The sequence below is a fragment of the Mustela erminea genome, chromosome 10 (assembly GCF_009829155.1).
Source record: "Mustela erminea isolate mMusErm1 chromosome 10, mMusErm1.Pri, whole genome shotgun sequence".
NCBI lineage: Eukaryota > Metazoa > Chordata > Mammalia > Carnivora > Mustelidae > Mustela > Mustela erminea.
This window is the reverse complement of record NC_045623.1, coordinates 93404967-93419493: the sequence shown is the minus strand read 5'-3', so window position 1 is coordinate 93419493 and position 14527 is coordinate 93404967. Positions and strand designations below refer to the sequence as shown.

Genomic DNA, 14527 nt, shown 5'->3' with positions numbered 1-14527 from the left:
AACAGGCTGTGGAGACAGGCTGCCCACTGGGACCCTCACCCACCCTCCCCTACCAGGACCCTGGGCTGCACACTGCTTCCTGCAGGGAGTGACTCTGGCCCTAAGTAGTAATTCCCACGGTCATGGATACTGAAGAGTATTTTACCACCTGTTTCCAAAGCCAAGCAGGTTCTTTCTGCTGTTGGGGAAGAAGTTTCCACTCACTAGAGTGAGCAATTATTCAGTCCCCAGGTGCCAGGCCCTCTGGGGTTCAGAGGGGAACAGTACGCCGTCCGCCCCAAAGGGGATTCCTGTCTGGAGAGAGCATGAATTAGCAGGAAAAGGAAAGTAACATCCTGCAGGTTCCTGCTTGGGGCAAGCATTTTGCATCATGCCCTCTCATTCCGTACTCCTGACAAGCCTTGAAGGATTAGGCCCATTTTGCGAAGAAAGAAACTGAGGCTTAAAGAGGTTCAGATCACGCATATCTGAACACATACCTCCCTTAACTGCAAAGCCCAGACTCTTTCCACCCTGTGAGGCTGCAAGAACACAAGATGAAGGACAGCAGGCTGTGTGCCATCAGTGCTGGGGACCCTGAGGGGGAGTGACCTGTGGAAGGCTTCCTGGAGGAGGTGGGATGTGACCAGGACTTTGGAAGCTGAGTAATCTTCTGAAGACAGGATGGAGAGAATGTGGTCTAGGGTGAAACAGGATGTGAGAAGAACCTGGATATGAGAACATGGAGGGTACTCCTGGGGCACTGAGGACAACCCTTTGGCTGGACCAGAGGGAACCCAGAGGAGAACAGTGGGAGGTGAGACTGGGAAGCTGGGCTGGGTCCTGTTTCTGAAGGACCTCTAATATCAAGTACAGAGTTTGTATTTCTTTCAGGGAGCAATGGAGAGCCATTGAAGACTTTTGAGCAAGAAAGTGGCTCAATTGAAGATTTAGAGTTTCAGGAAAACCTTCCAGGAGCTGGAGGGTCATGAGCAAAGACCTAGACAAAAAGGACGAGGCTATATAGCTTCCCTCTGACATCAGTTAATTTAAAACACGGGCTCTGTGGTGAGCATTTCATGTAATGTCTCATTTCACCACTCTAGGAGATGGACAGTATCATTAGCTTATGTTATAGATGAGGAAAGGGAGACACAGAAAAGTGGAGTGGCAAGCCCAAGGTCACAGGGCTCAGAAAATGTAGAGCTGGGTTTGAACCCAGGCTGTCCCTCTTCCACACCTGTGGCCCTTCAAAATGGGAGCAGAAGGGAAGCTCTTCTCCAGAATAGATGCTCAGATGACCTCCACTGCAGAAGACTGATCACAAAGTCTGGTGGAGACCCAGATGTGGAAACCCTCCACTCCAGCACCTCCTGCCTGGGTCTCTCTACCTTCTGCTGGCGCTCCCGGAGGGTGCATTAACTTCCGCGGCCGCCAGGTGGCAGTGGGGAGTCTGCCTGCTCGGAGCCTCAGCCCAGCCCAGCCTCCCGCTCCCAGCCACAAAGACCCAGGGCTGCCAGTGAGGAGTGAGGCACAGTGAGACTTTCAGGGGACTCTCCCCTCCTGGTTGCTCCTCGCCAAAATCCCTGCAGGCTCTGTGCTCAGAGGGGCATCCAAAGCGGAGATGGGTTTACAGGTATCTTTAGGTGAAGCCGGAAGGTGCACAAAGTTGCCAGCTTTATGGTCATTCGGGCCCTGGAATAGTACACAGCTGATAGCAATACAGCTGCAGGAGAGTTTTTGGTTTTCTTTTCCTAAAGATTTTATTTACTTATTTGTCAGAGAGAGAGATAGAGAGCATACAAGCAGGCAGAGTGGCAGGCAGAGCCAGAGAGAGAAGCAGGCTCCCTGCCGAGCAAGGAGCCCACTGCAGGACTCGATTCCAGGACCCTGGGGTTATGACCTGAGCCGAAGGCAGCGGCTTAACCGACCGAGCCACCCAGGCGTCCCTGCAGGAGAGTTTTCAACAACCCAGGGAAATGCACCCCCCCACACACAGCGGGCGGGGGGGTTGGTGGGGGGGGGAATAGGACAGAACACTGTGCATTTGGAAAGCTTCTAGTTATGTGCAAATTACTTGCGTCTAGAAAAATGCCTGAAAGGAAATGGTTCAAAACATGAACAGTGGGGGCGCCTCGGGGGCTCAGTGGGTTAAAGCCTCTGCCTTCTTCCAGGGTCATGATCCCAGGGTCCTGGGATCAAGCCCCGCATTGGGCTCTCTGCTCAGCAGGGAGCCTGCTTCCTCCTCTTCCTCTGCCTGCTTCTCTGCCTACTTGTGATCTCTGTCTGTCAAATAAATAAAGAAAATCTTAAAATAAATAAATAAATAAATAAAATCTTTTTAAAAATAAAATTCTTTAAAAAAAAAAAACCATGAACAGTGGCTCTCAGGTTGGGGAAATGATGGGTGGTTTTTGTTTTCCCCCAAACTCTTTTATATCTTCTTTATTTTTATCAGTGGGTATGTTCCACTTTTATCATGAGGTATAAAATGTTTTCTTAAAAGAGAAAGGAAAGATATGGACCATCAGTAAGATTCTTTCATCTTTCAATTGTCACCTCCTCCAGGAAGCCTTCCTTCTCTGGAGGGAGGGAGTGACTTCGTCCTCTGTGCCCCTCGAGTGTTTGAACAGCTTGTATTAAAGAGCACTTTTTGCTCCGTAGGGTAATTATTGACGTCAGTGTCTAAATCTATGCTATTCAATATGGTAACCACTAGCCACTAGTCACATGTAGCCAAGGGCAGAGCCCTTGAGATGTGGCTGGTGTAAATTGAGAGATGCTAAAATATAAAATACACACCAGGGCGCCTGGGTGGCTCAGTGGGTTAAAGCCTCTGCCTTCGGCTCAGGTCATGATCTCAGGGTCCTGGGATCAAGCCCCACATCGGGCTCTCTCCTCAGCAGGGACCTGCTTCCCCCTCTCTCTCTGCCTGCCTCTCTGCCTACTTGTGATCTCTGTCAAATAAATAAATAAAATCTTAAAAAAAAAAATACACACCAGATTTCAAAGACTTAGTACGAAAAAAAAAGTCAAATGGTTCATTAATTGCATGTTGAAACTAGTATTTTGAACATACCGGGTTAGATAAATGTATTAAAACAAACTTCGCCCTGTTTTTTTTTTTTTTTTTTAATGTGGTTACCGGAAAATTTAAAAATTGTGTGTGGGTCTTATATTATATCTTGCTGGACAGTGCTGGTCTGTGAATTTCATGAGGAAGGATCTGTGAGGAAAGATCTGCCCGGGCTTGCGCAGGTCCAGAGAGGGGAAAGGCCCTGTCCAAGGTCTCACAGCAAAGGAGCAGCAGAACTAGAACTTGAACTCTGTCTGGTCTCGCACTGGCTCCAACTGGGGTCTGACCCACCCCTGGCCGTGTCCCCCACAGGTCCTGCGTGTGGGGAGAGAAGAGGCATTGGGATGGAAGTTAGAGACATAATTACACTGTGAGGTGACCTCTACGTCTGTCACTCGGCATAACAAGTTTCCTTTTCAGAAAGCCCTCAGGAAGAAGGCCTCAGAGCCCAGAAGACCCAGGACTCATTCTGCTGGTATGGGGGAGATGAGGACACAGCTTTTGTTGTCTCCGCTGAATCCACAACAATGGAGTCAGAGCAGAAAGTGGCCTCAGAAAACCACCTCAGCCAAGGCCTTCATTCTGTGTTCCTGGCAAGTGGGGCCCAGAGAGGGTGAGTGCACTGCCCAAGGTCACACAGCGATTCTCTCTTTATAATCCTTGATTCCTCCCCATTGTGCTTAAAATACAATCCATTTTTCTTCTCTCTGACCTAATCTGCTCCACACTCCGGTTGCTTGCCATGCTTCAGCTACGATTCCTAGAAGGTGCTCAGGATAGGCTCACCTCAGGGCCTTCGCATTTGCAGTTTCTCCTTGGGACTCTTTTTTCCACCCTTGTACATGGTGGCCCCCTCATCATCCAGGTTTAAGCTGTCATGTCTATGTTTCAGTCTTCAAAGAGGACTTCTCTGATTCTCCAGCTAGAGTAGCTTCCTCCCGCACCAGTCACCCAAGTTCCCATCACCCTGTTTTAGCGTCTTCCTGGCATGTATCAGTACCTTAGTTATCTTTTCCATGTAACGGTCTTATACGGCAGAAGGAAGGTTCTAGAAGAGCAGGGCCTTCTCGCACCTGGCCCTGCCTCCCCCATGCCTGGCATGTAGGAAGTGCTCCATTGATGTTTATTAATCAAATTGGATTGGAAGAGATCTGGACGAATCGGGTGACTGAAGGCTAGTTGCAGCCGTACACCTACCCCCAAATCTGCTGTGTGTCCTTGGGTAAGTACTTTTTTTCCCCTCTCTGGGCCCCAGTTTCCCCTTCTGAAAAATGGAGCTTCCACTGCTGCCAGGCTGGCTGGCAGGATAGGCTGGTTGAATTAGCATCAGTCGAGCTGATGGGTGTGAACACTGCTTTGTAAACTGTTAAAGCGTGATTGCAAATGTGAGTAGCTGTTGTCATTAGACAAATGAAGTTAAGCCGTGTCTTCCTCGCAGCTGAGGGGAGTGGGTCAGCTGCTTTCCGGGGCCTCCTGCCCTGCAGGTTTATTATTCTGAGTCCCAGCGCTGCCTGCAGGCAGCTCACAGTCTGCAGGGGTGGCGGAGATAAGATGCAAATCAGAAACAAACAATCTGAGACCCCAGCAAAGGTTCTGCAGGGGGCTGACCATCTTTCAGGAAACTGCAAAGTGCAAAAGCTCGGAGAGGGAGTGAGGCCAAGGTCAATTAAAGCTCTTGGTGGGGGGTGAGGGGGGCCAAATTGAAGCCTGCAGAGCAAAGGGCAGCACCCTGGCAGACTGCACAGCGGGACAAAGGCATGGCCAAGGGCAGTTGCCTGAGATCGGTGAGGAGAGGCGCAGCCAGAGGGTCCCAAATGGGGAGTAAGATATTGTTTAGGGAGAAAAAGATGGGAGCTAAGGGGGCTTTATTTTATTATTATCATTATTTTTCTTTAGAGCCAGTTAAAGCCCCTGGACTGATCTGTATTTAATTATATAATGTTGAGTAAGTCATTTCCCTCTTCAGGCCTCAGTTTCCTTATCAGTGTAGAGGGGATATAGGAAGTTGATAAATGGGTTCCTGAGTTTGAAGGATCCATGAAAGTCCTGAGAGGGGACAGAGCTGGGCTCAGACAAGCCTGGCGTGGAACCCTAGCTCTGACTTGCTGTATGACCTTGGACGAGTTTTCTGGTCCTCCGTTTCCTTGTCTGAAAAGGTGAGCACCTACCTCACAGGGCTGAAAGTTTCAGGGAACAAGCTATAAGGGAACAAGGATCTGGTACCAGATCCATGATTAATGCCTCCACTGTCCCTATTTTGGGTCAAAGGAGGAGGTACCGATGGAGTGGGTAGGTGGTGACAAGGGCACAAGGAGAGAAACCATGCAGAAGAGCTCGGTCCATGGCACACATAGTAACAGGTGCTCCAGAAACATTTGTTGAATTGGGAAGGGATGGGGCACCTGGGTGATGGCTCTCAGTGTGTGCAGTAGCTTGGGCTGCTCTGCCCAGGAGAGGGAGTCTTGTCCCAGGATGGGCCAAGCTCAGGGTCTCCCAAACCCTAGATCTTCTGCAAAGTCTGACAAAGCAAGAACTGAAAATAAAGGCCAGCCCTACCTCCAGCGGATCTTGACCCTGGTCAAGGAGGAACCCACGGGCTTGGGAGGGGGATAGACCCCCCTACCCCCCCCCCCCCCAATTTCTTCCGCTGGCTCCTTCCCAAGCAGTCTACCCCAGCCGTCAGGGCCCACTTCCTCCTGGTGACTTTCTAGGATCGGACTCCCGAAGCTTCCAAAGATGACCCAATTTTCCAAATCTTAGATGGGCTCTCAGAGTCTGTGGTCCCCTTTTCTTGGTATGGAGAGGGCTCTGAAGGGAGGGGATTGTGGGGACATTTTGAGAGTTTGTGGGACAAAGGGGCAGGACAGGTCTGGGTGGTGTGCAGTGAATTTAAACTGTCCATACCTCTACTGAGCTCTTACACCCACTCCACAGAGCAGGAAGGTCCTGGTTAAGTCTTGTTTGTCAGGAGGCAGCTCAAAAAGGCCAAGGGCCCTGCCTGGGTGATTCCCGCAGGCCCCGTGAAGCTTGCCCACCATCCAGTCTTGCAAGGCCTGTTAATGATGATAGTGATGAAAGCTGTCAGAGCAGGGCTGGGCCCACAGGGATGGAAAAGGGGTTGTGTCCTCCCCGAAGGGAAAGCCGTGCACAAAACCATGGCTGCACCGTGAGGTCCATTCCACCCAGGGAAGGCTTCCGCAGATGCCCCCCATCCGCCTCTTTCACCCCCAAACTGCATTAAGAACAAGACGAACAGAGAAAGAGAATCCTAATGTACAGATAGAAGGGTCTGCAGGGAGGGGCTCGCGGGCTCGCTCAGAACAAGGCGGGGAGGGTAGGCCTGGGGTCTGTCTGCCAGGCCCGGCCCACCCCCGCCGGAGTGACCCCCCCCCCCAGGCCCTCGTGTTAAGCGCCAAGGCCCACTCTCCCGGGCGGAGGCCCCAACCCAGCCCCAGCGCCTGGGAAAGCCGCCTGTTTTGTTCCCATCTCCAACCCCCCTTCTCTCTCTCTTTCTCTCTCTCTCTCTCTCTCTTTTTTTTCATTCATTGCAGTTCGGTCCCTTTCGGAGCCGCAGGGACCCGGGTGGCAGGGCTGAGGCAAGGGGGTGGCACTCCCGGCCCTGACAGGTAGGGCCAACCCTCGCTTTGGGCAGCCCCTTCCCCGCCCTCCCCCCGGGTCCCCTCTCCCTGCCCCTGTCAGCCGCGCCAGACGCTCTCCGGCTTTGCAGCATTCAATAAAAATTCAGAAACATTTGGGCTGAAATCGCTGCTTTATCTGGAGGAGCCACAGCGCCGGGAGAGACCACTGCTGCGCGGGGGGAGCTCCGGGTCTCTATCGCCCCGACGCGAGAGGTCTCCGTGCACCAGCACCCGCGCCGCCCCCGGGGTGGGCCCGCAGGCGCGGGGGGTGCTCGGGCTCGGGGGGCGCGCGCGGCCAGCTGGGGTCCCGGGTGCGAGCGGGGGGCGGCGGCGAGGCCGGGCTCCCCCCGCGCCCGCGGCTCAGGTGGGCCGTGCCCAGCGCTGGCGGAGCCCGGGTCCCCGTTCTGCCCGGGCTGGATGGCTCATTCTGCTGGCTGCGCGGTGGCGGCGGCTGTGTGTGCGCCGCGCCTCGCCGCTCCCCCCCGGCCCCCCGAGCCCGGGGCGCGCGCTGCCGCCCGGGCCCCGCGGCGCCGCGGCCCGAGGCCCCGGGAAGCGCAGCCATGGCCCTGCGGAGGCTGGGGGCCGCGCTGCTGCTGCTGCCTCTGCTCGCCGCGGTGGAAGGTGAGCGGGCGGGCGGGCGGGCGGGCGATGGGGGCGGGGAGCGGCCGGGCACCGGCGGCCGCCGGCGCCCACCTCCGCCCCGCGGCCCGCAAAGTTTGCCCGGGGGCTCGCGCCGGGCGCAGGTGGCCGCGGGGAGGTGTGTCCGGCCGCGCCGGGAGGCGCGGGCCCCGCGGGCGCCCGGGGAGCGGCGGGCGCTGATTGACTGTGCCAGGAGGAGGCGAAGGGACCATCTTGCCGAGGCTTTGTAGCCAGCCCGGCGAGCGCCGCCCAGGGCCGGGGGCTGCCCACGCGCGCTCGCCGCCCCCGGCCCGGGCACCCCCTCCGTGCGGGCCTGGCCTGGCTCGGCACGGGGTGCAGGGGCGCCGGCCCGGGGGCCCGGCGCTCAGTCGGGGCTGGAAAGTTTGGCAGGGAGCAGAGGGAGGGCGGCACCGCGGCTGGCCGGGGCGGGGGCCCGCGGTCTGCGCCCCCGGGATGCGGCCGGCGCCCCGAAGAGCAGGGGTGGGGGGGGACTGGCAGAGTGGAAGTGAACGCGCCAGCCCCCCTGCGCCGGTGCCTGCCCATCGCCCGCGGCGTACAATGGGGTCCCCTCCCGGGGAGGACTCCGGGGGGCGGGGGATGGGTCCGTGGGCATCTCTCCGCGGCGCGGGGTCTCCGGGCACCCCTGCCGGCCACCGCCCCGCTGGCGGCAGAGCTCAGCGTGGCCGCTGGAGCCCCGGGAACTCTCCAGCTGCCGCCAGGGCCGGACCAGATGCTCTTGCCATGTGTTGGCCTTGGCCGGGGTCGCCGGTCCCTCTCCCCATGGCTTCGTGTGTTGGTACCACCCGACCCCCAAGGGGTCAGGGTGGCTGCCAGGTCTCCCGAGCCAGCTTGCTCTGGAGGGAAAGTTAGTGGGCTCTGGGTGTGTCCACAGAGATGGCCAAGCTTGTAGGGCGAGAAATGAATACGAATAATGATTCTCATGCGTACTGCACTTTACAGTTTCCAACCCGCTTTACAGTTTATGAAGTACTTCGCACTACATGCAGCTCTCAGTGGTTTACAACGTGCTGCACAGTTGACAAGGTACTCTAAGCTTTACAAAGTGCTTTCCCACCCACAATTTTGTTGGATTCCCCAAAATAAGTCTTCCGCAGAAGCCGGGTGGGTATGATTGTTACTCCCTTTTAATAGAAAGGGAAATTGAGGCTCAGAAGGGTCAGCGGCTCGCCCATGGCCTTTGCCTGATAAAAGACAGAACCCAGGGCTGGGGTCTCTGAAGCCTGGGCTCTGCTCATATTGCTGGCTTTTCTTGCCCCTGAACCTGGTGAGCCCTTCTAGGATTCTGCCACCCCAGGCTGAGGGGTGAAGCATATGTTCCCTTCATCTCAGGCCGCTTTAGGTGGGTGGGGAGCCCCTTCTTCTTTTGCAACTCAAAACAAAAACAAAAACAACAGAACAAAAACCTGATCAGACCAGGAGCAGGACTGTGGCTGCTGCAAAGGGCATGATGGGGAACCCCATGCTGTAACTTTAGTTTTGCACTTTTGTGTGTGGTGTGTGTGTGTGTGTGCTTTAGTGACCACAGTTTGGGGGTAGAGGGGTGTCCCTAGATGGCAGCCGGTTTCTCAAACGCAGGCAGCTGTCCTTCAGCTCCTAGAGGATTTGGCGGTTGCCTGTGGTTTCCCAGAGTGGGGCCACTGGGGCACCAAGGGTGGCACGGGCCCTGGGTGTGGAGGGCAGCCCCGGGCCTGGCTGCTGGCAGGAGTTCCCTGGAATATGGCTGAGGTACCACTTATTAACTATGGCTTTGGGGAAATGACTCATGTGTTGGCCCGCTATACATTGGGATGTTTACAGTATTATGGGGAGCTTGGCATAAATATTGCTCTTTAGGTTGCCGTCAGCGGTGCTGGAGGGGAAGAAAATTGGCCCCTCTCGCGTTGGAAGAGGCCTGGGTGTGTTTTTAATTACCATGGGGTGGATGGAAGGCCCGTGCCTGTCCGGCCGTGGCCCTGGCTGGGGATGGTTGGGATCTGGTAGACCGTGGCTTGGCTGGACTATGGGCCCCGGAACACAGAGCTGATCGGCTGCTGACATCACGGGAGGGGATGGCTGCTGGGGTGGGGGAGGGCACTCCAAACCTTGCTTCAGGCCCTTCCTTTGCCCCTCCACCCCCAAGATACGAAGCAATCTTGTCTGTTAGGGGTTAACCAGGAGCTAGCCAAACAGATGGGGCTGTGGTGTGAGGTGGAGGTCAAGGGCCCTGCTTCTAATTTACCCCAGGACCCTGGGTTATCTCCCTCCCTTACAGCGGCCTCAGTGTGCCCCTGTGTAAAATGGTCTAGGAGGTCTCTTGGGGTTCCATGATATGCACCCACTTGCTCTCTCTGAGCCTGTTTCTTCCTCGTCAGGCGAAGGCGCAATTATAGGGCCCATCCTTTCTGTCTCACGGGGGTGTTTGTGAAATTCATACCACATAACGGACAAGAAAAGCCCACCTTAAGGAGCTGTGTATGGCCTTTGGGAGGTGGGGGATGAGGATGGGCAGGGCTGCTCGTGGCTCATCCCAGAAGAGACGGGGTTCAGCTGGGAACGGTGCAGTCTGTGGAGACAGGTCTGCAGCTTGGGGTGTCGGGAGGACTGCCCCCGAGGCAAAGAGTCGCCCGAGTCACATGGCCAGCACTCCCTTCCCTCCCTGCTCCTCATACCTGTGCCAACAAGGTTGTCCCGAGCATCAAGATCTTAGGAAACCCCCAGGCTTTAGAATGAGAGAGGGGAGAGAAGGTGTATGTGCTCCTGGGGGAATGGCGGGGAGCTCCAGGGTAAGTATGGCAAGCTCAGTAACTCCCCCAAACCATGAGATACTCCCCGCCCTCTCACCCAGGGAAACACAGTCTGGAGCATCTGGAGTGGGGGCTTAGAGAGGGATGGAAGTGCTCTGGGGACACATCCAACAGGAGAAGAGGCCAGTGACAGACCAGCCACTAGATGGAATCCCAAGGTTGAAGTCTAGAGAAAATCGGTCTCTGTGCATTTGCTCATTTGGTCTCCAAATGTTTGTGGAGTTTCCTCTCTGGCTGCTGTGGTGCTAGACCCTGGGGCCAGCAGGGAGATAGGGGACAAGCTGATAGGGAAAACAGTTGGCAGTATATAATGTGATAAGTGTGCCCCAGAGTGTTGCCAGGAGGAAGTCGGGCACCACCTGGGGCTCAGGGACCGTTTAAGGATGGGAGAGGGCTATTTCCTCTTTTATGGCTTTAGTTTTTGCCTCATTCTCTCTCCCTGTTTCATTCTTCCTGCAATGAAACTTCCCCAACCACCTGTCACAATAAAGAACTGTGTTCTCTAAAAGTGAAGGAAGCTGCCTTTGGGACTAGAGGACGAGGAGGATTTTACCTGGAAAGAGAAGCAGTGTGTGGACGCACGTGGAAGCGTGGGCTGGGGGCTCACTTGGGTGTGTCCGAGGACGGCGGGTGTTGAAGGCAGCAAGGGGGGGTTGAGGCTGAAAGTCGAGGGCAGGAAAGTCCCGAAAGGCTAGGACGGAAGGCTGAGGAATTTGGGCTTGATGCTGAGGGCAGTGGGGAGCCATAGAGGGACCTGGCCAGATTTGTGTTTGGAAAGATCTCCGCCAGCCAGTGTGTGGGATGTTCAGAGGAGCCAAACGTGGCCCCACGCACTTGAGAGAAGGCCGGCTTGGCTGTTCTCAGCTAGACTGTGAGCTCCCTGAGGATACGTACCTGGCTTACTTTATGTCCGCAGTTGTGGTAAAAAGAGGTCAGTTCCAATGCCACCTCCCCAGAGGCCTTCCGTGATTACCTCATCTAAAACAGACTCAGTCCCGCCACTTTCTAACCCACCTGCTTTGTTTTGCTTCCTAGCACGCACGGCCACGCGACTCGGTACCACGGCGTTGTTCCTTTCCTTGTTTAGTATTCACCTGGCCTGCTAGACTGTGAACTCTGGGAGGGAAGAGGCTGTTAGCGACCGTGTTTGCTGTGGCATCCCCGTGCCTAGAACTGCACCCGGTCCCATGGGTCCCCGGGAATTGAATGACACAATGTCATTCAATGAATGTGTGCCGAGTTGAGCGCGTGAACGAATATATCACATTGTGTTCTGTGGTAAGGGTCAGGGGAATGACACAGAGATCAAAGAGAGAGTCCACCTGGCCGGAGAGAGGAAGGCAGTCTCTCCGGAGGGAGAAGCTGAGGGTCCGGCTGGAACAGGTACGCAGGACAAAGCTCAGCCAGGCCTGAGGGTTTAAATAGGTGAGCAGCCCCTATGTGCTAGACGTCGTCCCCTTCTTGTGAGGCTGGAGGGAGCCCGCCCTCCCCCCAACACCCTTCTGGTCTCTGCCACCACCCCCTCCTGGCTCTCTCCTGGGCCTACCTCTTGGGCATTGCCTAAGGCCCAGCGACCTTCAGTGGGATTAATTTGGAATTGGTTTTCCTTTTATGCTTGTTTCTTCTGCTTTTCATTTTTAAAGGAGGCTGCTTTCATGTATCCGTCTTAGCCAGGAAATCTGGGCTTAGATTTAAAACCCAAACGCTGTATAATTCAGAAGCAAGTTGACTTATTCATTCATTCCCACATCCATCCATGGGCACCCAATCCATGTCAGGTGCAGGGTCGGGGGAAGGCGTACTGGCTTCGGAGGGGAAACAGAGCCAGCGTGGGGTAGAGAAGAAACACCACATTCTAAGGCAGTCGGATCTGGGTTTAAAATCCCAGCGTGCTGTGTCCTAGGCAAGGAACTCAGATCCCCTGGACTTCTGTTCCCCCACGGGTTTCAGTGGACACCCACATAAAGTGTCAGAAACTCAGGCACGTGGCCCTGAACATCCGGGCCCTTTCAAGGACCCCTCCCTTGGAGCGTAGGCGTAGTCTGTTATGGCCGTGTCCTAATATGGCCTCCTTTTTGGCATTTGGATTGTGCAGGCAACAAATCAACCCTCAGTGTCTCTCTCAACCCATGGTGGGGGCTCCCAGCGCCCCCCAGTCTTGGGATGGCAAGCCCCCAAGCGTGGGAGGGCCCTGAGCTCCATTTCCGCCTCCTCCTCCACGCTTTGTTGGGGGCAAGTACTTGGGTTCTTCTACCAGAGGGACTCTCAGCAGGGGTCCACAGGCCTCCTTAGTTCTGGGCATCTGTGATCACCCTGAGAATGTAATTGAGTATTGGATGTTTATACAGATTTTCCTAGGAAGAGGGTCCTTAGTTTCAGAAGTTGCTCACTAATGGTGAGAACACTAACGCACGCAGTGGGGGGCTTGCTTCTCCTAACTCTGGAATCCCAGATTTGCTCCCACCCCTGCCAGCCCTTCTGCTCTGCTGTGGCCCCAGGCCCTCCCATGAGGTGGTTCTTCCTGGTGCTTTTGCCTCTCTCCCCCCCAACAACTCCATGAAGGTTTTGCATCGGCTTGAGAGCAGGAGGTTCTCTGGGCAGCTGTGCCGGGCTCTCAGCAAAGCCCAGGGTGACAGCAGGGCAACTCCGCCACCCCGGGCTCACCTATGAGTTTAGGCTGCAGGTCCGACCCCCGCAGGAAGGTGTGGATGGAGCTGGCTGAGGACAGGAGGCCTGGACCGGGCAAGGTAGGGGAGCTGTGCTCTCTCCCTGGGTGGAGGGGTGCGATCCGGACGGCCTCCTGGCAGAGGTGGGCCTGGCCTGCTTGCCTGACTTAGCTGGAGATTTGATAGATCAAGAACAAGGCCTAGGAGTCTGTGTCTTTAACACATTCCCCTGGTCTTTTCCATTGGGCAGACAGATTTGTCCCCCAGAGGCCTAAGATAAACCACAGGACTCCTGGGAAAAAGGAAGAGAAGCCGCAGCGGGAAACTGGAAAAGACTGAAATGAAGCGAAATCAATCAGAGTTAGCGCCACCTGCCCGGGCTGCCTGCCTGCTGGTGAACGGAGAGGCTGGGCTGGGGGGAGGGCAGGGAAGAATGTTTGCACAGCTCCCGGGGGTGGGGCAGGCCGTTGATGCGACAGCACCTAGAAGCTTCCTGATTGGGATCGGCTCAGTCTGATAAGGCGGCTGGAAATCCCTTTAGGGCCTCTTAAGGCAGCTGCCTTCTGGAGGGTGGGAGAAGGGACACCTGTCCCTTTGGCGCCCCTGTGTCACCTGGGGAGCTTGGGCAGGCCACGTTAGCCTGGCCCATGCAAGGTGAGCTTCCTGGAACTATCTATCACCCCGCTGTAGCCCCCTGGGGGCAGGGGGTGTCCTCAGGGAGGAGGCCTGCTCTGTGGCCCATGACAAGTGATGTGCCGAACCTTAGCTCCCTCACATTAACCCGGAGATGTAAATGTATTTGTTTCGCTCCGGCTCCTGGAGAGGATTAAATGAGATGCTATAACAATGACCAGCCGTGCAACCTGCCCCGTGGTTGTTTCTGGACGTTCACTGGTTGTCATTACTGTGAAATGTCAGCACCTTCACTCCTCGCCAGAGTGCTTGCTCCTTTCTCTGAAACCCCACAGCCCTTTAGCTTAGCCCTGACCACTTTCTCTCTTGTTCCATAAACAGCCTAGCCTGGGTGCTACAGGAAAGGGTTCTGGAGTCAGACCATACTTTACTGCGTGTCCTCTGGTGGATTACTGAACCTGTCTGAGTCCAAGCACCCTGTTCTCTAAAATGGGGATAACAGCAACACCTGGGTGGTTCAGTCGGTTAAGCATCTGCCTTTGGCTCAGGTCATGATCCCAGGGTCCTGGGTTCGAGTCCCGCATCAGGTTCCCTGCTCAGCGGGGGGGGGGGGTCTGCTTCTCCCTCTGCCTCTCCCCCCGACCCAGCCCCCAGTTTGTGCAGTTACACACTCTCGCTCTCTCTCACTTTTCTCTCTCGATAAATAAGATCTTAAAAAAAAAAAAACAAAAACGAGATGGGGATGGTTTCCTGCTCTTGAGGTGGTTGTGAGGAATGAACGTGTTAATCCACACAAGATAAAGGCGAGTGTGTGCGTCAGGGCTGATGGCCATGGGGTAAATATTAACCAGTCGTTACTGCCCTATACCAACAGCAAATGGGCTTCCAAGTGGGGAAGCATGGGTGCTGACTCACTGGGGGACTCCGGCTCCGTCTCCCCCCACACCACTTCACTTGACCGTCGGGAAAGACCAGAGATACAGTATCAAGTTCTGAGCCTTCTAGGGCAAGGATCTGACTCTTCCTGGGTAGTTGAGAGACCCCTTCAGCCTCTCTCTCTCTGGGACCCATCCCTTCCCCAGTTCTGCCTCC

General features: G+C 55.5%; 1 protein-coding gene across 3 annotated transcripts in view; it reads left to right on the top strand.

Moving 5' to 3' along the window:
- The first annotated feature begins 7079 nt into the window (after nucleotides 1-7079).
- The window catches only part of EPHB2 (EPH receptor B2), a 181944-nt gene continuing 174496 nt past the window's right edge, over nucleotides 7080-14527 (top strand). For 2 of the 3 annotated variants that reach the window (XM_032302011.1, XM_032302009.1), the window contains exon 1: nucleotides 7080-7314. In XM_032302011.1, coding sequence (XP_032157902.1) covers nucleotides 7254-7314 — 61 coding nt within the window. In that variant the 5' untranslated portion in view covers nucleotides 7080-7253. The remainder of the gene's footprint in view (nucleotides 7315-14527) is intronic. The other variant, XM_032302008.1, reaches the window with a different exon arrangement.